At 35.1% G+C, this 25,718-nt stretch overlaps 2 protein-coding genes across 3 annotated transcripts in view; both read left to right on the forward strand.

Moving 5' to 3' along the window:
* LOC127841132 (uncharacterized) overlaps positions 1 to 25,718 on the forward strand; it is a 322,925-nt gene that overhangs the window by 231,376 nt on the left and 65,831 nt on the right. The window lies entirely within an intron of this gene.
* On the forward strand, positions 4,959 to 7,484 carry LOC127837788 (uncharacterized). Its single transcript, XM_052365213.1, has 2 exons — positions 4,959 to 5,394; positions 6,205 to 7,484. Exons 1-2 carry the CDS (start codon positions 4,959 to 4,961, stop codon positions 7,482 to 7,484), a joined length of 1,716 nt encoding a protein of 571 aa, XP_052221173.1.

A 25,718-nucleotide genomic window follows, 5' to 3' on the forward strand; every position in this document is an offset into this window, starting at 1 on the left:
GAGCATGGTGTCCGCTCTCTAATTCAAGTAGTTTTCATCAGAGCTTCAACAAACTTGGTCATAAGTTGTATCTAGATGATGTGTAGGTCAAGTTCAAACATGGGCAATGCCGGGGCAAAAACTATGTCACGAGGTCACTTAGTAATGCGTTTTAAACATTGAGCATGGTGTCTGCTGTTTTTTTGTGAAGACAACATGCAAAATATTCTGTGCCAATGCGGCATGTGGGGGTATCAGTCATGTCTGTGACAAAGCTCTATTTAAATTTGTTTTTTTTTTGTTGATGAGGGTATGACTATCAAACAGGTGTTAGCCTTAGTAATTAAGGCATGTTCTTCAAAGTATTTTCGGGTTTTTATCCATCAACATTTACAGTATTTTTCTTTATATTAAAAAGTTTTCTGAAGTTTGTTTTTCATATGGATAAAAAGTCAATGCATGGCTACAGCCAAGTTGAAGCCATGAATTGACCATTCATCCTAATCAGCAGTTTAAATGGTTTTTGTGCTAGATTGCCTATGTATGTACTGGATAAAAGCCGTTCAAAAAAATCAAAATAAAAAATATGTTTTTCCTACCTACCTACCCTAATTTTATTTGGCCCGTAACCTGAACCACAACATTATTTTGTCTTTGCCTTATGACCAAATTCTGTTTTAAGGGGATTTTCTTTCAGATTACATACATGTGGGAATCCAACTGTAATATTACCCCGGTATATGGATACGCTCAACACTTCCTAATTCTGTTTTAGGGCAAATATTTGTATGAACACATCAACCTCCAGGTATGTTGGTGAGCTGTTGAGGTTTCAGACCGTAAAATAGACTAGGTGTTTATGTTTTTCCTGAAAAATCTTACCTGTGCGGGTTTCGTTGACTTAAAAGTTGGCTTTCAGCAGGTCACTGTTAACAATTCATTAAGTTTAGATGCTTTGAACAACTCAAATTAGAAGAATGTGTACAAAGAATGTTGAGCTCAAGGTTACATAAGAGGCCATGTAATATTATAAATGTATTATACATTACACATTTAATGTGTAATATAAATGTATTATACATTACACATTTAATGAATTAGATATGCAAATGTATATTTTATTTTGTATTGAATTACGCTGCGTTAAAGCATATGGATAAGAAATAAATTATGTTCATAATATATAATAATATGTTAGTGGGGCCCCTAATGTTAACGTCCTATCGATTTTTAGCACTGTTTTAATTTATTGTGTTTTTGTTCATTCTTACTGCAAATTACGTTTTTTTTCCCCTTTCCAGTATAAGTTATTTGGTAAAAAGCATTATATGTAATGTGTGGTTTGCAGTCCTGAGGACGTATGTAGCCTATTTATGATCTTTTCATGTCAATTATGCATACACGGAAGGAAAGAATGTGTGTTTAAATCGAGGACAAAAACCGCAATGTAACTATTTATTTACGGTTCGTAGTAAACATAATAATCCGAGAAGTATCAAACTAATAATGCATAAGAGAGCATTGGTGACAAGTAGCATAAATTTGGAATGACGTGAACATAAAATATGTAATACATTATCATTATATTATAATAAAAGAGACGTGTATTAGTATAAGAATCTCAAAAACAGGTAATTATGTTTTTTACGTAGCAAAGTGCGCTTCTCTAAAACAAGTTAATAAAATACTGCAAGTTATGATTTTATTAACTTTTTAAGTGTTGTTTTATAACAAAATTAGTTTAGTAATTCACTTTGTTAATGAAAACTTGCATCAGACATTTAAGGTCGAATCGTTGATGATGTAAATTACTTACAACAAAATGAATTCAGCGCGAACATCTGGTCAAAATTTCGACTAAGAATAACAATCTTGATAAATTTGATATACTTTATGCATCCTTACAATCAGTCTTGTAAATTGGTTAACAAGACTTCAATTTGTGTGTAAAGTTGACAACAGTATTAAAGGGGCCTTTTCACAGATTTTGGCATTTTTTTAACTTATTCATTAAATGCTTTATATTGATAAATGTAAACATTGGATCATAAAAGCTCCAGTGAAAAATCAAGAAAAAAAAATAAAAAATGGAAAAGAACGTTGCCCGGAGCAGGTTTCGAACCAGTGACCCCTGAAGTCCTGCCAGAGTCCTGAAGTAAAAACGCTTTAGCCTACTGAGCTATTCCGCCGAGTACACATTCTGTACGTATTTTATACCTTATATAAGCAATCTTCGTAGTTTCACAAAATTTAACGACAAAAACAGAACTCTCCAAATTATTCAATCGTTTCGCGTTGCAACGCTTTATAATTTTTAGGTTTTAAAATCGTCAAAAGATGCATATAATGGCTATATTAGAGCATGGTTAATGTTCAGTATTACTGTTTCCTCACAAATATCATAACTAAAACGAAAACTTGCGAATCTGAAACAACTTTTTTCAATTTTGTCAATTTACCAAAGCGTGAAAAGATCCCTTTAATTGGCTGAATAATGCGCGCTAGAAATGTAATTAGTACGATTGATTCCATGAACAAATGCATCATTTAAACAGTTTCCGGTTAATCGCTACCAGCAAATTTAACCAGTTAACTGTCATTCAGTAGGTTAGCCAGTGAACCTGTTCCATCTCAAGTTTTTATGATAAAAATCACAACAAATGACAGTTATTTAAGATGTCAGGTTTACTGTCTCTGCTTGAAAGGCGGAAAAAAAACACAGGTGTGCTCAACTGTCACTGTACACCCATACCAATGAACTTCCTTCGCAGCCAGGATATATTTGCAGAATTGGAAAATATCCACATGTTTCATCACAGACTTTTAATGCATCATGTCTTGTGAGCTGGAATTAAATCATTTCCTAGGCCTAATTGATCCACAGTCGCCAATTTGTAATCTATGTTTAATTGGATTGACCTGTTAAAGCTTTAAAAAAGCTAGTTGCCCTGCTTTACAGCCCAACTGTAACCAACTTTTTAAATTGAGTTTCCTGGGCTTAAATCTACTGGCCCCAGGCTAACAGGACACCACTAAACCTGTAACTTATTCATGATGTAAGATCTGACAGTGTATTAAACTCATTCAATGTGCAAGTCTGAAGACATTAAAGGGACATTATCACGTTTTGGTAAATTGACAAAATTAAACAATTTAATAATTTGGAGAGTTCTGTTGTTGTCGTTATATTTTTTCATAATACAAGGATTGCTTATATAAAGTATAAAATACATCTCAAATTGTATGGCCAAGTGGTCTAAACGATAGACTTTTATTCCAGGGGTCAGTGGTTTTAGCCCAGTTGAGGATTACTTCTTTTTTGTTTCTTTAATATAATTCTTTTTTTTTCAATGAAGCTTTTAAGATCTAATGTTTTCATTTATCAATATTAAGCATTAAAGGACAAACTGTGAAAAAGTCCCTTGTAGATGTTCACTAAAAAATGCCACAAGGTGAAAATTTAAAACTCATTGGTTGTTTATTTGATTTTAAAGTAATTTTGTTTATTTGCCTTGTCAGCAAGGTTACTTTAAAGTTATTATCACTTTTTTTTTCCAAATCATTAATAGAAAAGATAATTAAAGCTTCAATTTGGGAAAACAGCGCTTTATGCATATGCATTAATTGTCATCCCAGTACCAGAGACTCTCTTTAAATGAAAAACACCATAAACTCAGAAAGTGTCGTCCTTGATTAGCTTGTGCACACCACTTTTTTCCTGTAATAATGAGTTACAGACGATAACTCAAGAACGCTTGTGCCTAGGATCATGAAACTTCATAGGTACATTGATCATGACTAGCAGATGAACCCTATTGATTTTGAGGTCACTAGGTCAAAGGTCAAGGTCACGGTGACTCGAAATAGTAAAATGTTTTTTTGAATGATAATTTTAGAATGCATACGCGGCCAACAGGGCACACTCTGAACAATATTACTGAAGCAACTGGTCTGTAATCCTAAATCTATAATTATCAATCCAATGAAACATCATCCCTTTAGTAAAATACAGTGGATCAGTAAAATTATAATCAGAATATGAGACATTTTTGTATATTTTGTATATTAAATATTGTGTTAATGTTTAATTTTGTTGATTAATATAAATATAAGCAGGACAGGGGAGTAAATACACTACAGGGGAAACAAATGCAATAAGTTTAAATTTATTTGTACAGATTTGCCTCCCTTGTAATATATTTAAATTTTACCAAATGTAAGGCTAACTGCATTTTTGTAATGCATACTACTACTACTACTACTACTACTACTGCTGCTGCTGCTGCTACTACTACTACTACTACTACTACTACTACTACTACTTCTACTACTACTACTACTACTACTTAGAAGTAGTAGTAGTAGTAGTAGAAGTAGTAGTAGTACTACTACTACTACTACTACTTCTACTGCTATTATTACTACTACTTCTACTACTACTCTACTACTACTACTACTACTACTACTACTACTACTACTCCTACTACTACTACTACTACTACTACTACTACTACTACTACTGCTGCTATTACTACTACTACTACTACTACTACTACTACTACTACTACTACTACTACTTCTACTACTGCTCTACTACTACTTCTACTACTACTACTACTACTACTACTACTACTACTACTTCTACTACTACTACTACTACTACTACTACTACTACTACTACTACTACTACTACTACTACTACTATTTCTTTTGCTACCACCACCACCACCTACTACTACTACTACTCTATTACTACTACTACTGTCGTGAATATTATATGAGATTTTAGACGTAACGTTGATTGGCGGTTGCCGCGAATTAGCGCGTTATTATTATTATTATTTGACGTCATATATATTTGTATTGTTGTTGACGGGCAGTTGAATTAAAGGATCGAACCTGAACAGTCGTGTTTTGCATATTAACTCAAAGTACACCATTATACCTTCGTGAAATTGGTGCCGTGACCAAACAGTAAAATGCCGACGACAATAGAGAAGTTACTAGGCCAGCGGCTAGGTTTGAAAAATATTATTGACCGTTTTGTCAGTAAAATAGAAGAAGCGAGCCATGAAGACGATGACATTCAGTTCCAAGCACTTATCGAGAAATTAGAAGAAAAAGTGGCATGTCTGCTAGTCCACAATGATAAAATTCTCTCGCTCACCGACGCCGACGCTGCGCCAGAGGAGATGGTCGAGGCAGAAGAGTATACCTTCAACGTAGAGGTCAAACTACGAAGATACAAGCAGCGTCTACAGCGGCCTAACATTGGCATCACAGACGCCGCCGATTTATTATCGCATGCATCCGGTTCCGGTAGTCAGCAGGCATCCGGTCCACTACCACCAAACAACCAACGCAGGGTGAACACCAATTCGTCAAACAACAGCGGCCAGTCAGCGCCCGAGATAAGTACATCTAGTACTCATAAATTGCCAAAATTAACACTTCCATGATTTGACGGTGATATATTACAATGGCAATCGTTCTGGGATTCATTCGAATCGCCAATCCATTGCAATGTCAACTTGACTGATGTGCAGAAATTCAATTATTTGAAAGCACAGTTGGAGGGTACAGCCGCCATGACTATTGAAGGATTTGCACTCACGAATGCAAATTACACGCGCGCAGTCGAATTGTTACGTGAAAGGTATGGTCAACATTGCAAAATTGTTCATGCAACCATGCAAGCGTTATTGAAATTGCCATCACCAACTTCCACAGTCGCGAGTTTGAGAGGGTTTTACGGCCGCATGGAAACGTATATCCGGGGTCTTGAGTCGCTAGGACATCATCAAGATATGTACGGTAGCCTATTGGTGCCAGTTGTATTGGAAAAATTGCCGATGGATATACATACAAATCTCGCCCGCGTAAACGAGAATAATGACTGGTTTTTGCAAGATCTGCGACGAGCAATTAACAAGGAAATCAACATTCTTGAGATCGGCACCGGAAGTTCCTATGCGTTGCCGGAAGTTAGCGACTACAACTCAACAGCATTGTTTCATGCAAGTGCGAATGGTAAGAAGACTTCATACACTCCTAGCAACAAGTTTGGCAAAAGGAATACGCAAAATTATTCTAGAACATGTGCATTTTGTGATCAAGAACATTTAAGTTGTGAATGTAAAAACTTTCCTGACACTGCTGCCCGAATGAATGTTGTGAAACAGAAACAGCTTTGTTTTAACTGCTTGGGTAAACACCGAATCACAGAATGCAAGTCAAACGGACGCTGTCAAAACTGCCACCGGAAGCATCACACTTCTATCTGTAAGGAGCTACAAAGAAAACCTGAAGTTGAATCGCCGCAACCGGAAGCCGCCGTATTCTTCTCGTCTACAAAGAGGTCGAACGCAGACGTTATATTAAAGACCGCCATTGCCCCTGTTTCGTCGTCTCACACTACAACGGATGCCGCCATATTAGTCGACGAAGGCGCACAGCGATCCTTTATCACCAGAAAGCTTGCTGACGATCTTCAACTAGAGAGTGATGGAATAGAAACACTTAGCCTGACGGGATTCGGAGGAAGTAATAACAGAAGCTTACATCAACTAGAACGCACGACAGTGTACATAGTTTCGAAGAGAAAGAAGATACCTGTTAGTGTACTCATTGTCCCCACTATTGCGGCTCCCATCAGATGCGGATATCTTAGATCGACTGCGGAACTTCCGTACCTGCGGGGATTTAAGTTGGCTCATTCCGTTACAGGTGACACGTTATTTGACATTTCATTACTCGTTGGGGCTGACCACTATTGGGATATTGTCGAAGATCATGTTGTTCGAGGGAACGGGCCGACCGCCGTCAAGTCTAAGATTGGTTATATACTGTCCGGTCCGATGCCCTCCACGTCTCATGCGTCAGCTGATAAGCACATCTTAAACGTACTTGCATCGCGCGCCCCAGAACACAACATATTAGAACGTTTCTGTAGTCTTGAGAACATGGGTATCTCACCTTGTGAACCTGACCGGAAGTCTGTCGAGTACCTACAGCAATACCAAGCGACAGCTATTGAGTACGACAATGGAAGGTACCATGCCAAACTACCATGGAAGCAAGACCACCCTGCTCTACCAACAAACCACAATATAGCCTTGAAGAGAACTGTTGGGGCTATTCAGAGGTTGCGCAATGAACCGGAAGTGCCTCGGGCACATGGTGACATCATAGCAGAGCAGGAAAGACGTGGCTTCATCGAGCGGGTACCACTTGGTCAAGAGTCAGCTGAACAAGTGCACTACATCCCTCATCACCCAGTGGAAAAAGAATCATCAACGACACCCATACGCATCGTCTACGATTGTAGCTGCCGTCAGTCACGTGATTCACCAAGCTTGATCGACTGCCTGAAATCAACGCCACTCGCATTGAACGAGCTTACGTCGATTCTTACAATCGTCACAGAAATCGAGGCTGTACTTAACGATCGGCCATTGACGTATGCATCAACAGATCTAAACGACCCCACGCAAATCACGCCGTAGCAGCTGTTATACGGTCGCCTAGTTACAACGATGCCACACGATGACGTCACATTCGATGCCGTAAGTACTGTCGCTGCAGCCGATCATGCTACATTTAACCGCATGGCAAGGCGACGTGAGCTGCTCATACAACAGTTATACAGACGCTGGAAGACTGAATACCTTACGTCACTCCGCGAGCACCACCGGGTGTCTGGTTCCAACACGCAGACGAGCAACACCGGGGACGTGGTGCAGATCCATGATGATGGCCCGAGATGTCGATGGAAACTTGCCGTGGTCGTCGATGTTGTTGCCGAAAGGGACGGGCATGTTTGCGAGGTTAAAGCGCGACTCAGTAACGGATTGTATACCATAAGGCCAATAGCGAAACTTTATCCACCGGAAGTGAAATTTAAGCATTTTGTTAATATGATTATCGTATTCGTATACTAATGTGAATACTCTGTTTTATCATTTTGCGGCCCCCAGTATGTCGTGAATATTATATGAGATTTTAGACGTAACGTTGATTGGCGGTTGCCGCGAATTAGCGCGTTATTATTATTATTATTTGACGTCATATATATTTGTATTGTTGTTGACGGGCAGTTGAATTAAAGGATCGAACCTGAACAGTCGTGTTTTGCATATTAACTCAAAGTACACCATTATACCTTCGTGAAAACTACTACTACTACTACTACTACTACTACTACTACTACTACTACTACTACTACTACTACTACTACTACTACTACTACTACTACTACTACTTCTACTACTACTACCACTACTACAACTACTACTACTTCTACTACTACTCTACTACTACTACTTCTACTACTACTACTACTTCTACTACTTCTACTACTACTACTACTACTACTATTTCCACCACCACCACCACCACCACCACCACCACCACCACCACCACCACCACCACCACCACCACCACCACCACCACCACCACCATTCACAGTGACAAAAAACGTATTCAGTGACAAAAATCGTATTCACACCATGGCTGCTACTACAACTTATAGCCCATATAGGGGGGCATGCATGTTTTACAAACAGCCCTTGTTTTATAAATTGGTTTACGGGAGCGCCGACCGTATTTTATTTCATAATGTAATAAAAATAAAAGTATCTTTCTCCAATTTTATTTTCATAACGTCTGCCGACAGTGTTTTAGTCCCGCTTGAAAAAATAAAACTTTCGAAGACAACAATCAAAATTTATATTCGCAAGCGTTTTATCGCATCCGATTTTATATAATATTACTATCGGTACATTTCATTGGCTGTTAAAAAATAGAATAAACCAATCATATTCGTGTTTACGTAAAAGCTCTTTTTACGCATGCAAAATTGTGTGCTCTAAAGTGTTTGTTCACGACAATAAAAATGACCAGCGTCAACGGAATTATTTTAAGATAAAAATTATTGAGAATAATAAGGTTAAATCACGCATTATGAATATTACATTATCCATGTCGGTGACGGAATTTGTGGCTGAGATGTTTGTCGACGGAGATGAGATAGTTCTCGTCAAAAACGCATTTGTAGAAAATTGGACACATATTGACAAAACTATCACGTTCGGTGTCTTAAAGGATTTCGTGTTCGTCTTTTTTCGTACATTTTGCTCTGGTATTAATAATAAAATGAATGCAGTATAATGTCTATGGTTTTGTCTTTTTTGAAAAATATTTCTTTACACCTGTCAATTATTTAGTCTTTAATACTCTGTCATTATTTAAAGAACTGTTTATACAAATAAAAATATGTGCTTCCAAGGGATCAATTTTTGATATTATGTAATGAATTAGTCGGTGAGTCTTTAAAGTAAAAAATACCAACTAATTCAGTGATGACAGTCAAAAAGATGGAAGATGGGCAACAGTCAAATAAATTGCTTTTATGAAATTGTATTTGACATGTATATATTTCATTAATAGTTGCAAAGCTGTAGAGGAAGAACTGGTATACATCTGTGGAAACCCACTGTTCTATGAAGGGATTCATAGGGATCACATTACTGTCAAGGAGGGGCTGTTGTGTAGTTCAGATATGGAGGCATCCTATTATGCAGGTTTGCAAACTTTATTTAAATATTGAATATATTGTTTCATAAATAAATGTTGACCAACAAGAATGCACAGCAGACATCAAAATATTGACATTGTGAATGTATGAAGTTTGCAAAGTTGACAATTTCCGGTCTTTCAGCATCACAAAGTATTAAATTCAATAAATTAATATGGTAGTAGTTCGTCTTATTTTTGGTGCAAGACACAATACATATTAATATAATCTGAAAAGTAGATCCTATGGAATAAATACTGAAAAGATGGGTCCTTTGGAAGCACAAATTGCACCCAAGAAAATAAAAGCAGACCCGGTTTGATTGGGTCTGTTCATGGTGGTAGAATGAACTATAAATTCTGATTTGCTGCAGTAATAATTCTAACAAAATGATAATATTTTGACAGATATACAAACTTGATAATTGGCATATATTTCAGGTAAAACAGTGGTATTTGACGATGTCTGTTTCTATTGTGGCGATACAGAGGTACTGGACACTGATGAAGTGAAAAGGTTAAAAGAAGACTTTGGGATAGTAAGACCGATCTGCAAAGCTTGCAAAGACATTAAACTCATAAAAACTAGAAATGCAAAGAAAGTGAAGAAACAAAAAAAGTGACTGTTCTGTTCCTCCAAAAGTGTTCCTCTGGGATTTTAACAGTTTAAGTTTAGCCTGAGACATAATATGGTGGTTTAGTGTTCAAGGAACTGGGATTTTAATAGTTGAAGTTTAGTCGTCCCTCTGGGATAAAATAGGTTTTCTAGTCAAAAACATATATATATATATATATATATATATATATATATATATATATATATATATATATATATATATATATGTTGTTCTACTGTTGTGTTTGATATGTAAATGGCATTGTAGGTTCTAGTAAATATGACAGTTTAAATTTGTCATGTGTTGGACTCTTTTCATTAAAACTACTAGTATTTAACATTGATTTCTCAAGAAAGGTTTTTTAAGCAAGACATTAAACAATAACACAAAAAAGTGCTAGATTACACTTTATTTCATATAAAATAAACATTGAGTTATTTCTTTTAATAATGTACATTTTTTTATTCTGACAATAGCAAACAATGAGAACATTCAACAAGAATTAAGATTAAAAAGAAATGTTATTGAAAAAAGCATTTATATAAATAACACTATTTTATTGCTTCTAATGACTAACTGTTATCATTAATAAGATATATATTACAAATAAGATATATATTACAAAAGTAACATAAAAAGTTGGTTTATAAAAAAAATAAAAATTCAACAAGTTTAAACTTTTATTATTATTTTTTTTTGTCGACTCTGTGGTTTCTGTTCTTTTATTTTTATTTTTATTTCGACCCCCTACCCTATTTTTCTAAAAAAATTCCCGTAAACCAATTTATAAAAAAATGTTTGCCTTAGCAAATTAGATTTTCCTCTCCCGCAAATTCTTTTGTGTGAAATAGAAATGTTCAAATAACGGTAAACCTTGGTGTACAAGGTTATGCATTTAGTTCACAGTAGTATTTTTTATAAGGAAATGTGCCTATTGTCTACGTAAACCACTCGAATAAGAATTGTAACCTTATCAACATAATCATATTTCTTTTTGAGCGATTTGCCAGGCACATTGCTGTAAAAATGTAGTTTTCACAAAGAAATTCTTAAATTGCTTCTTATTGAAATTCATAATCATAAAAACTTTAAAATCAACCCTGTTAATTGCCTTAAAATTGTCCCTTGGCTTTGCACATGGCCGTCAGTTGTTCTGTTGGTAGACCTTCAGTGTCTTCAGGATATCTTTGACCTAAAACCACGCAAATTTAGGTATGACATTGGGATTTGAGAAGAAGAATGCTTCTTGAGGGCAACAGGTCAAAGGTCAACGTCACAAGAGATTGTCACATTAAATTTGTTTCAGCATATCGTTAGAATTCTTCAAGAATGTATAAAATAGCATTTTTAGCCAGGTTTTCCGAAGGAAAAAAATGGTTATTAGATTGGCGAATGCGGTTGGGCGGAACAAGCTTGTCCGGGCCATAACTATGTCGTTCATTGTCAGATTTTAAAATCATTTGGCACATTTGTTCATCATCATTTGACGTTGTGTCGCACAAAAGAATGACGTCGATATCTCCAAGGTCAAGGTCACACTTTGAGTTCAAAGGTCAAAAATGGCCATAAATGAGCTTGTCCAGGCCATAACTATATCATTCATTGTCAGATTTTAATATCATTTGGCACATTTGTTCACCATCATTTGAAGGTGTATCGCGCAAAAGAATTACGTAGATATCTCCAAGGTCAAGGTCGCCACAACTAAAAATAGATTGATTTTGAAACAAGGGGGTAACTGTGATGAACAATCAGTAGCAATGCACATTTTGAGTTGTAGTTGTTTCCCTTTATCAGACTTTTTTTATTGAAAACCTGGTTTTGTGACAATTTTGTCCCTTGTTCTTTATAAATTGTCATTTCTCCTTTAAATAATGATCGCTAATAACATTCATAAAACTGAAGTGGGGGTGGTTAAATTGTGTGTGAAAAAGTAATTGGAGTCCAAATGCAGCACCTTATTTCGAGTATATATGAATGCTGTTGCTGTTTAAAACGTGTTTGTAACCGAGTTGATCAGATGTCATCTGTCTTAAACAAATTGAAGTTTAAAAGTCAAATTTCTTTTATAATTACTGAGACTTTCAATGGGTTTGAGTACATTTTAAAGGAGTAATGTTTACTTGGCATTCAATGGTTTTTCAAATATATAGTCTATCTGAATTGTTACTTCATTATCGGTCCATATCTTTCATATATTGATTGGTATTATTGTATATGCTGCTATTGTTTAAAAATAGAGCTTTTAAATTACATTGTAATTGCAAGTATCCTTCTTCCAATTATGTGTACAGTTTTAAATTCCAACCTAAATGAAGTGTCAGCGAATAAAAGGCAGTAAGCGTATAAACAAATTGTTCTTAAATAGTTCTTATACACAAAGCAATCGGTGCTTCTTTGATCCTGTCAATGAGATACAAAGCGTTGACCTTGGGAAGGTTTCAAGGTTAAATGTTGTGAATGTTCATTTACACTCCATACCTTGTATTCTGTAACTGATATAACATACAATGTATTTAATGACAAGCATTTTCTTCCGGAGCATTGTATTTCTACTGTGACATGCCTTGTTTCTTGCTGTCTATATCAAAACAATTTCTGCTATGTTCTACTGGGTATCTATTTAAGCAAGAAAACAAATCTTGTGTTTAAACTTATTTTTTGCTGTTCAACTATTATTTTTGTATTTTATTATTTTTTTGTCAGATTATAGCCATTCACTGGCAATGTCTAATATAATTCTTTGAGAGACTATCTGACAGTAGATTTTAATTAGTTGGTTTTACTGAATATGAAACAAATGAGATTTTAATAGCATAAGACTACTATAATTTTTTTTTTTAACTATTGCTCAGAAATCCTAAAGCCTATTTTTAGGCTCTCTAGTCAATTTCCAGAGTACAATCAGTATTTGGTGCCTTTGTGGCTGATATTATGTTCAGGGCTCAACAATAACGGTTGTCCTATTGCATCTGGCAAGTAAAAGTTGGGTCCGGGCAAGTTATTTTATAATCTAGTAATGTCCGTCCGGGCAATTGCAAAAAAGAACAAAGAGCATTTAATTTCGACTTTAATTAGACTTTAATTGCTGTAGTTATTTTGTTAAATGTTCTCGACTAAAAAAAGTTTTGTGGTGTATCATTTTGATCTTTATTAAAGAATATGAGATTTACAGTTAATGTGCTATTTCATGTTTGGGCAAGTGGCTTTACGTTCAGGGTAAGTAGATTTTCTAAGTACTTGCCCAGCAGGGCAAGTTGGTTTTTAGGTTAATGTTGAGCCCTGATGTTATGCGAGCTTATGAAAGTTGAGTGAGCATTGTTATCATAATATGTCAGAGTACAAAAGACTTCTGTAACCCTTTACCACTTAATTATGTATTTTGACGCATGTGTGGTCCCTTAGAAAGTTATATGTAATTAAAAACCTTTAATACTAGATTCAAGTTTTAAAGGCCTCATTTCTAACCATTAGATACTGATGAGCAGCAGACAGCATAAAACCTGAACAGACTGCGCGTTACTGCTGTTTATGCTGATTGCAAAAGCCATTTTCACTTTTAGGTGAAAGGGTTAAGAAGATACCTATACGTACTGTATGACTTGAACTTCGAAGGACATACTTGTGATACACAAGGTTTGAAATCATGAAATAGAACGGTCTAGTTTTGAATCATCTACTAAAGTTCTGTCTCAATAAAAAAATATTAAAGGTATTACTGTCACATTGGTGTCAAACACTATTATAATATATTATTACTACCTCAAAGTGGAGAACAGACAAAATTTAGCACTAGCACTGACAGGATTTTTGACATTTAACTTTCCTCAAACCTTTACCCATTTATGCCTAGCGTCTAGAAAAAAGGCCTTGGCAAACAGCGTAGACCCAGATTAGACGCCGCATAATGTGGTGTCTCATCTGAGTCTGCGCTGTTTGCTTAAAGGAATTTCTGTAAGAAATATTCTAAATATAGAAATAAATATACTAGACATCCCTAATTTTGGAAAAAAATTGATCCAATTTAGAAGGATGGAAGAGTCCACTAGGCATAAATGGGTTAACTTGTATTGGTCACCTCCTACAAGTAGGCTGGGTTTATTGTGTCCCTTTAAGAGCTGTGAATGATAATGGAATACAATTGACTGACTTGATCTCATACAAGTCCCTTTATTATTCAAATTTCAAGATTCAATATCACATTGTTACAAAAGTCTACATTGTACACTTGGTGACGCTATAGACCAAAGTTTGTGTCACATGATATAGCAGGTATACAATTTTCAGAGTAATCTAGGGTTAGTTAAATGTAGCAAGTCATTTGTAGATTGTGCATGTTTCATTGAGGTTTAAAGACATATGTTGTTGCACAATGGACACAAGGCTATGAAAGTGAAAACACTTGTTTGTAATATTATAAAGGGAGTATAGATTTACATTGCAGTCGAATACAAGTGCTTTTTATTACTTTATTGAAAATTTTTTAACAAAATGGCGACATATTTTGATCGGGTTAACTTCTTTTGTTGTGTATCATGCAAGGATAACAAGAATATTGAAGAATATGCATTGTATTACTGTGACAAATGTCAGCAGTGTTTCTGTGGAGAGTGCTGTAAGCAACATGATTATTTGTTTAGTAAACATGTTAAGTATGACCGGGAAAATATGAGAAACTAGCCAGTATACAAGGAGTGGGAGGCTGTTTTACTAATGTGTGAAATACACACTAATAAACAGCTGGAAATGTTCTGCAAAAACCACAGTCAGCTGTGCTGCTCAAAATGTGTTTCCTTAAGTCACAGGTATTTAAACATTAAAAATAATTTAAAACCACATAATTTGAAGTCTTTCTTATTTGTCAGACTTGTTATCTTTTGCTTGGGCCCATTTATTATGCTCCTCCAAAAATTTTGGGGGGGAGCATATAGTCTCCGCTTCGTCTGTCCGTCCGTGTGTATGTCCGTGCACAATTTTTGTCCGGGCTATTTCTCAGCTCCTAATGACCTGAATTCAATGAAACTATGGGAAGCTTCACTACCAAGAGGAGATTTGCAAATTATCAGGGGGTTCTGGTCGGATTATTTTTCACAGGGTTATGGCCCTTTGAAATTTTCCATTAACTGTACATTTAGTGCAATAATTCTTGTCCCCCCAACTACTGGATGTTTCTTTTTATCTGAATAGATAGTGCAATATTGTGACAAAAAAACCTTTGGGGAGCATCACCCGTCTCCGACAGTTTCTTGTTTCCCCAGGAATTAAAACTGGTCCAATGGTTTATACAGACGTTTAAAGTCGAATGACTAAAAATGTACTCATGTGTGAAACTGCAAGGTTATGTTGTATTGAGTTTACATAAATTTTGCTTATGACGCTTCTTGTTTTAATTTGGCTTTGTACAGAAGTCTTTTGGTTTTCAATAGATTTGTGGTCATCAACCCATGCAAAAGATGTCTAACTGCGGGCATTCCCGATAAAATTTGCTGAGGTCTGGGATAAATCCCGAAACTGTCAGACCTCGTGTCAGAAAAAAAAATCTGTTTGATTTAAAATGAAAACCGAACAAGGAAATTAATATGCTACAAAATGAAAACTAGTTCATGTTTTTTTTACTTCGATAGAATATTTAAATTTAAATGAAAATGAATTTTACAAACCAGTCGAACTTGCTAGCTTTGCTGGTGACACGGGTTTCACTGGCCCCAAAACAAGGAATCAAATTCAATAGCATTGGTTATATTTCAAGATATCAGTTACCTGCATGTATATTGAGTGTTGGCTTCTTAGCAAGTATCAAACTATGGGATACCAAAGGGGTCGAAACTTTAACTTCTGCTCGAGCAGAAAAAAATGCTGCTCGAGCAGCATTTAAATGCTGCTCGACCAGCAAAATGCTGCTCGAGCATCAAATTTACTGCTCGACCAGCATTTTTCTGCTCGTGCAGAAAAATCCTGCTCGACCAGCATTTATTTTTAGATTATGGCATTAGCCAATCAGAACTCTTGTTATATTTGCCTTTTGGTGCGAAACTGGTTTGTTTGGAAAAAATGGCTGCTGCCATGAAGGTGCCTTTTTCACATCTTCTGCAAGTTTATGTGACGACCTGTTTAAAGTTTAACATTGACACGCGGTAAGTGCTTTATATTTTGGCTGCAAACTAGTCGATCAAAAAATTGTTGCCATTCGCTTAATAAGAAAATCGATCATAAATGTCTAACGGCTGTTAAAACTTTTGCGAAAATCACGACGATGACTGATAAGAATTGCTCAATGGGTGCGCAAGTGTAGGTTCTCTGTTTCTATCGATTTATTTTCTTAATGATTCTTAATAATTGCTTCCGTCACAGGTGCCGATTGCCTGTGATTGTGCCTTTCTGGTTAACATTGTTTACGTTTCTCGTTCTCCCCATACATGTCCTAACTTTTACAATTATCCAAAATATCATGTCTGTTAACCAGTTCTCAGTGCCCCAGATAAGCTGCGTATCTGCGTCTTTCACCCTATTAAAATGTTTAAAAATGCAAAGAAATACAATATCATGAGTATTGAAAACGCAACCAATTTGACTTTTACGCAAATTCGTCAAATTAACGATACAAAACTTCGATTAAAAATGATTTGCTCATTTTAGGTATTTTCTCTTTGGAATTATTATCGTAACGCGGTGACGCTTACATTCAGCAAGCTCAGCAAACGGTCATAGTTATTCAAACGCTATGCGTTTTCAATCTGACTTAATTCGTCGCCCATTGTGCATGTATTTGTAAAGCGTCTGTACTTTCAGTTTCTATTACAATGCGAAATAAAAATAGCTAAGAGAGGTCGAAAGACGTCCGAGAATGTTGCGCCAAAATATCAGCCGATCGCAAACTTTTTTGAATCAAGAAAGCAAGAGCCAATAAGTGCCGAATCATTCGTGTTATCGATTTTGTTAGAAACTGTGTATACAGCAGTTGAGTTGACATCCAAAAAACATGATGACTTAACAAACCTGTCAAAAGTATAAAAAGGCATGTCATTGGTTAGAAATTGTCGACATTTTTTAAAGTTTATATCATGGACAGTTTAAAGGATTAAAGATATTAGGAAACATCAGTTTATTAAAATTTATGATGATAGTTTACAGTTCTATTGAATCAATACAAGTGTGCAGCGTCAACGGAAGTAAATCAGCAATTATTTTAAGGTATGCATTTTTTATTACTCATTTCACTCTATATGAAGAATGAAATCACCCTATTTTTCAAAATCAATGGTTGAAAACCCTATTTCCCAAATAATTATCTGGGGCACTGAGTTCTCGAGGACTTTTCTCAATTTCAATGTAAATTATTTTTCACCGAGGCCAATTAGCTTGTTCAAAGCTAACAACAGGTAAAATGTGAGTTGTGTCTGAATTACAAGTTTTTTAGTTTTTATACGCCCGTCTATGACGGGACGTATTATGGTATACCCCGCGTCTGTCCGTCCATCCGTCTGTCTGTCCGTCCGTCCGTCCGTCCGTCTGTTAATGTCGTACGCTACGTCAAATATCCTTTGACAGATTTTCTTCAAATTTTAACACAATCTTAATATTGATAAACCCTGATCCCCTTTCGTTTTTGACGGAATTCTGAATTGTCGTTCCAGAGTTATGGGACTTTGTTCGTCAAAATTTCGTGATTTCATTGAATGTCCTACTGTAGCTCAAATATCCTTTGACAGATTTTCTTCAAATTTTAACACAATCTTAATATTGATAAACCCTGATCCCCTTTCGTTTTTGACGGAATTCTGAATTGTCGTTCCAGAGTTATGGGACTTTGTTCGTCAAAATTTCGTGATTTCATTGAATGTCCTACTGTAGCTCAAATATCCTTCGATGGATTTTTTTCAAATTTCAACACAATCTTAATATTGATAAACCCTGATCCCCTTTCGTTTTTGACGGAATTCTGAATTGTCGTTCCAGAGTTATGGGACTTTGTTCGTCAAAATTTCGTGATTTCATTGAATGTCCTACCGTAGCCGTCCGTCCGTCCGTCTGTTAATGTCGTACGCTACGTCAAATATCTATAACAGGTTTACTTCAACTCCATATCCTCTAAAGAAATGCATACATATACTCAAAAAAAGATATGGTATGAATGTCAAGGAGACGGCGCTCCATGCTCATGTACTTATAAAATAAACCATGTATTCAAATACAAATAAACTGAAGTAAAAAAATGATTCAAAGGGTTATTTATTACCTTACTACTTCATTGGCGAACGACGGGCGTATCATGCGCTCATGGCGCAGCTCCTCAGTTCATAATTGAAATGTTTACAATTTACTATTTATTGAATAACTTGGCAGTGGATAATTAAGTTCTGGGATGTTATTTTCAGCTCTGAACTGCGAAAAAATTGCATAATAATAACATTGGTGGCACTATAATGAGTTACCTTTCATCTGTCCTTCCATTTAAATGTCCCTAAAGCAGACTTCCCAAACTTTGCAGAAAGAGTTTAGGCATTGTTTTACACACTCATTTTAACCATGGCATGCTATTGTACAACATGTCTTGACGGAAATAATTTCGATAAAAAATATTTGCAGGAAATAATTTTTCCATTGCGAATCGTTTGTATCTTTTTATCTTTATTCTGAAATGCCCCTCTTAAGAATAATGTCATGTATAGCTGGTTTAGAATTAAGGATGATGATATGTCCTAACAGCATTTTGTCATGTCATTTACTGTACTTCTTAACCTACATGTATTTGAATATTCAGTCCCCATATAACTACGCCCATATGTTGTGGACATTTTCATACAAGAATACAAACAGGAATATGTATTGGAGTTTGCTGTATAAATTGACAGTCAATCGGAGGGTAACAGGTTTATTTTTAACCAGATGTGAGGAACTAAACGCAATTTGCAGGGAAAAAAATATATCCCTTAATACCACTTAAGTATATTTGCATCAAAGGAACTCTGGTGTCGTGAGGTTGAAGAAACTAGTGTTGAATCTAAAACATTAAGCATCATGAACTCAAAAGTGAGAAGCCAAGTCAGACACCGCTAAATGTAAAAAAATCTGTCAGATGTTTGGTCTGACAGGCTAGGAAATTCTGTCAGACTGAAGGATAATTTTTGGATTCTACTTATTAGCATACCTGATAATAGCATATTTATGTTATTAGCATATAGAATGTCAAAGCACAGATTAATTCTTATATTTTAATTTATTTTTCTTCTATTAATAGCATAATTTTTAACCCCAATATTCAGAATTCACTTAAAGTCTTTATAGCATATAGAACATTCTCAGAATGCCAAGAAAATATGCTTTAAATCTGCTAAAAAATGCTCAAATGCAAATGCAAATACCTTAGAATACAATTCCATTTGATAAATAGTTATCTTAAACATCAATCATATACAATGTTGCATTTACATTTCACTTTGACGATCAATTATTAACAGATTTGACTTATTGTATGCCCCCAGTTGCTATATTTATGCTAAAATGTGTGTTCCTGTTAATAGCATATTCCTGTTATTAGCATAATTTTTGCTGACATGGTATGCTAAGAACAGGAATCCACTGTAGCAACATATTAATCAGGTATTATGGTTTGAATCCGTGAACTATTATTTTTAATGGTGAAAGAAAATCTCCATTGCGCGTTTTCAAAAATTCCTAATCAAGCTTGGTAAAAGAACACACAGAATAGCAAATTTATTACAGCGCCAAGTTCCGGGTAAAAATGATTGATATTTTTTATATTCCGTAAAGACAAATGCCGCATCATATCCTATGGGTGATTTAAAAAATAATGAAGCCTTAATAAAACATGCATTTATTTTCATACCATTAAGCATGTTTGAGTTCTTTTTCTATCTTACAGAAGTGTTTCCATGTGATTAACTTAAATGTGAAAATTCTTCTCAATAACTTGCTTCATTAACAAAATATATTGAACAATATCCTTAAAATTGCCCCAAGTGTACTGGTTTTGCGTGACATTTTTTGTAAAAGGCAATTTTCAATTTTATACTTCAATAAAACTTTCAGAAATATAAGGTATTGCCAGATTTGTTTGTTTTGGATTAAGCTTCAACACCTTGTTTCGGAGGCATTTTTTCTGTATTATATATGACTAAGTTACACAAAGTTAAAGCAGGTTTTCATCCGGGGATTCGAGAAAATATCATAACACATTCTATTTAAAAGGTAGATTCTAATTAGTTTGTATTATACATCAGCGGCTCGACTAGAGCCAATCAAAAGACTTGCTGGAGTCTTCAAGCCTCATTCGGTTAATTTAACTCAGCGTTCATTGCTACACTTTTGACTCATACACAAGATGGTTTGTGCTTATCGTGATTCGCGTATGCAGTAATGGATACAGTTCAGCAATGCGTCCGAGTGGACGCACATATTTCAAAACGATGCGTCTATTTCGATATTAATTTGTGCGTCATAGACGTGAGACGCACATGTAGATTATACCCTGGAATAACTAAATCAACAAAAGGTTACCAGACAACAACTTTTGAATGACCCACGTACATTTGTTCAAAACACATTAAATTAAAAATTAATATTTATTATAATGTGATACATTGTAATGGTTTAATTATACTCTTAGCATTGAAGTGCAATTTTATGCCTGGGACTTCCAAAATTTAATGCTTACAAATGGCTAACATGAGAAGGCTGAACTCCAAGGTCAAAGTCGCACTTACAGGTCAATAGTCAAATATGGCTATTAACAGGTTGTGTTTGACATAAGCGTAGTTTTGCGACAAAAGTGGAATGTGGGGGCAACTGTGCCTTATGAACACGTCTTTTTTTTTTAGGTCTATCATATTTTTCTTTTACTAAGTTCATGCCTTCTATCAGGTAAATTTGTGTCCGTGAACTCATATGAGCTCTTAAGGGCCATCATGGCCCGCTTGTTATGTTAAATAGCTACTTTATTTCAAAAATCTGTAAAATTGATAATTTTTAAATGTGTGAAAACAACACAGACTTCAATTGGTATTAGTCTAATTAAGTCTACAACAAACATTTGACATTTTGCAATACATGTATAGCAAAACCATAATTAATATTTAATGAAATTTTATATAATACAGTTTAGAAAATGTCAATATGTGTGTCACACAAATAATAGAACATACATTATGCCACAGTGGATGATTGGTGTTTGAGACGCAGTTCGTAGTTCGGAAGACGCGCAAAAGCAACTCACAAAGTGTTGATTATTTTAGTGTTTATTTTCATAAAGTACTCAATTAACAGCAATAATAACAATTATCTTTAGATAACACAGTTCTGACACACAGTATTAATTGTTTAGTTAAATTAATGTTTGTTTAGAAGCAATGTTTTCTTGTTACGTTTAATGCAATTTATATATGTATCACAGAATAACACAAAGTCAAGTAAACAAGGACTTGACACATTTTTATCCCCCGCCAAAGGCGGAGGGATATAGTTTTGGTGTTGTCTGTCAGTCTGTCATCTGTTAGTCCGTCCATCACAAACTTTTCAGGTCTATATCTCAGAAACTATAATTATAAGAATTTGCATCATGAAACTTAATGAATTTATAGATATCAATGAGGAGAAGTGCCGTGTAGAAGAACCATAACCCTACACTTTCTTAAATAAGGGTTATTGCTCTTTGTTGTTTTTGTATGATGTAACTTTTCAGGGCTATATCTCAGACACGATACAAGATTTCAACATGAAACTTCATGGGCGTATAGATATTAATAAGGAGAAGCTCCGTGCACAAGAACCATAACCCTTTACTTTCTTAAATGAGAGTTATTGCCATTTGTTGTTTTTGTATGATGTAACTTTTCAGGGCTATATCTCAGATATGATACAAGTTTTCAACATGAAACTTCATGGGCGTATAGATATTAATAAGGAGAAGCTCCATGCACAAGAACCATACCCCTACACTTTTTTAAATAAGAGATATTGCCCTTTGTTTTTTTGTATGATGTTACTACAAAAAAGTAAGAAAAGGCACAACCCTACAAACATGAGATAAAACCCTGTAATTTAGTGCCATTTTAGGTCAGATGGTGACTGCTTACAAAGGCATTGAAGTAAGAACATATGTGTTATGAATGTTTTTCTTACAAACTGAAAAAAGTCGGGTTTTATTTAAATATGTTGAAAGTGACCATATATCTTGATGAAAATATTTTGGATGACATGTTAATTTCATGTCTTTTTTTGTAGTGTTAAAACCAGTTTAATAATATATTATTGATTTTAAAAACACAACTTCCATGAACATAATTATTTCAAGAAAAGTCAATATATGATACTGCAAGGTAAACTCAAACTTTGTATCCAAGAGAAGGTGTTGAAATTAATGAAGTGCAATGTTCTTAACTATCGTATATGCTGCTTTTTAATAACTAATGATTCATTGTTCCATTTGTGAATCGTGACTCATGAATTGTGGATATGATTGTCAATTGCTCAACAATCCATACATATTTCTGACCATTTTAAAATTTTCTTAATATAAGTTATGAATTGATCTTAGAAGTCAAATGTATTACTTAATTAAAAACATTTATAAATATAAAGAAATAATCTTTAGATTATCATAATATTCTCAGGCCTGTTGGTCTAAGGGATGTGTGGGTTGATGAGCAATTTCTCCTTTTATCACAATTATTTCTACCCTACCTGATCATTTCCTTCATATTCCATTTTAATTTAATTGACATCTGCAACCTCTTTCAAATTGGGAAAGTCCAAAATGTGTCGTTTGGTAAAGGTTTAAGGCATTTTCATTCCTATGGGTCTTGAGAATCTGTTTCAAATCAAATGCGTAGATTTGATCGTCGGCGTCTAAAAATATGTGAAATAGAAAGAACGACAATATCTTTTGGAGAGATAAATGTACCTACGTTATAAGCAAAGGACCTGTGCAACAATTCCCGGGCTTTTAAGTCTGTTTAGTTAACACGCTAGTAACTTTTTCCATTTATAAAAATGCTCACCCTTCCAACTTTAAACCCCCAGTGGGACGAGGGATAGAAAGAGAAAGTCACATGCTTGAGTACATTTCAACCCATGCGCATTGCACGTTTTTTTTCGCAAAGAAAAAACAGTGGAGCGATACAGGGCTATCATGGCCCTCTTGTTTTGAATATACAGTTATTATATATGACTTATTACTTATTAAAGATCTTTGCTAAAAGAATATACAAACAAGACTTAATATCTCGGCTATCAAAACTGATTTATATAGTTATCATTATAGTATTCAGATATTACATACTGATATCCATACACAAATTCTGGCATTCATTTATTTTCCTTGTCTTGACACTTTCTTCCAACAAATAACCACTTACTGTTAGATCAGCAATATTCAGACAGGTAAACTCTATCTAAAACCATGGTAAAGTCTAACCCCATTATTGCAGTTTATGGTTTATGTATAAATATGTGAAGTACATGTATGATTATAAAATTAAGAAATTTAGAAGCACAAGATAATGTATCACTTGTGACCAACCAATAGCTTTACAATAATTTTGCAAAACAGAAATGTACATGGAGTATAAAATTTAACTTAGATTTATTGGAATGTGAAATACATTTTTAAAAGCTGAATAACAGATCTATTAACATATTTCTCTCTGACAATACTAATGGCACAAACTTGACATTGCTTATTTGATGACTTGAACTGATAACACTCTTAAATAATTATAATGGACATGCTATGCCTTAAAAATGTTCTTTGGTCCAATTATGACATTTAAAAATTATTCAGTACCCATGCTTCAATAGCTCGTATAATCAGATTACCCTACCCATTGAATACCTGAACATTGTAATATATTTATAAGATATAATCGCTCCGCAAATTTCTTTGTGTGAGTGTAGTGTCAGGCAATTTGAAAAAGATCTACAATAAATTGAATTTCTTTCATATCATACCTTCCAAATCACTCGAAGCCTTTGACTAGTAATGGCTGCAATATGAGAACCATAGCTGAAACTTTCAATTTAAAATCCACTGGTGATCAGCAATTTAACGAACTTGTTTGAACATTTGGCCATTATTGAGGAGGGCATATTTTAGTCACACCTTACCTCTAATTCTGAGTTCTTGTGTGTGTATGTGTGTGAGTATTCTGTATGAAATTAGTATCATCTCTGTAATTTGTGCATTCCTAGAAGGATTTCAATGTCATTTCATATTTATGCCCCCCTTCGAAGAAGAGGAGGTATATTGCTTTGCACATGTCGGTCGGTCTGTCTGTCCGTCGGTCCGTCCACCAGGTGGTTTCCGGATGATAACTCAAGAATGCTTAGGCCTAGGATCATGAAACTTCATAGGTAGATTGATCATGACTCGCAGATGACCCCTATTGATTTTGAGGACCTCGGTCAAAGGTCAAGGTCACGGTGACCCGAAATAGTAAAATGGTTTCCGGATGATAACTCAAGAAGGCTTATGCCTAGGATCATGAAACTTGATAGGTACATTGATCATGACTGGCAGATGACCCCTATTGATTTTGAGGTCACTAGGTCAAAGGTCAAGGTCACAGTGACTCGAAATAGTAAAGTGGTTTCCCAATGATCACTCAAGAAAGCTTATGGCTAGGATCATGAAACTTCATAGGTACATTGATCATGACTCGCAGATGACCCCTATTGATTTTCAGGTCACTAGGTCAAAGGTCAAGGTCAAAGTGACAAAAAACATTTTTACAAAATGGCTGTCACTACAACTGAGAGCCCATATTTTATATTTGCCTGACTACAGTACAGACACAGTGTACTTAAACAAAAAGCCCGTCAGCAGTGTTCTTTTTTCTCGATGGGTGACACTTCCCGGGTGATGGACACGCTACTTACCGCGTTGTTTGGCCGTCATTCACCTTGTTTCACGATGAAAAGGAGTCGGCAACATGGGAATTGGAAATATGCATTCCGCAAACTAGGATACATTGTAAATAACCGAAATAATAAATATTCGGCCGATGGGGAAATGGCAAAAAATGACTTCGCAAACTGACAATCTGAAATTCAAAATTCAGCAATCCGGTACAAAGATAGCGACGATCACAGCTTCATTGCTTTATTTGTCCGTTTCACCAATTTTAGATTTTTAACTGTCTAGAGGTTAAACCACTTTCGACAGCTAATTGGTGTTTATCTGTTGTGTAATGCCAATAAAGTTGTGAAAAACTAAAGAGTCAGTGTTTATTACATGTATTCCCTATCAGAGCTGTATGTGTAAGAAAAATAAATGAAATTATGAAGATGATTTATATACATGCTAACACAGTGTAACTGTTAACAGATATTCATTTTCATTTTTACCCGTTACGGTTATCAGAAAGTCCCCAGGAAGCACTTTTTTTTCATAATTTGTATGACACAATAAAACATTATTTGTACATGATCGTATTGCATTTAATCTAAATAAAATTTGCTCGTCCAATGAAAGTTGTGTCCCATAATGCATTGTACTCTTTACACTTCTGATGAATGGTGTAGGCCTCAGATTTT

The sequence above is a fragment of the Dreissena polymorpha genome, chromosome 1, assembly GCF_020536995.1.
Source record: "Dreissena polymorpha isolate Duluth1 chromosome 1, UMN_Dpol_1.0, whole genome shotgun sequence".
Lineage (NCBI taxonomy): Eukaryota > Metazoa > Mollusca > Bivalvia > Myida > Dreissenidae > Dreissena > Dreissena polymorpha.

Bases quoted from the DNA above. Each gene is read 5' to 3' on its own strand.
- LOC127837788 (XM_052365213.1), top strand. From the start codon at position 4,959: ATGCCGACGACAATAGAGAAGTTACTAGGCCAGCGGCTAGGTTTGAAA. The intron at 5,395-6,204 runs GTACATCTAGTA...ACCGAATCACAG, and splicing joins CCAGTCAGCGCCCGAGATAA to AATGCAAGTCAAACGGACGC.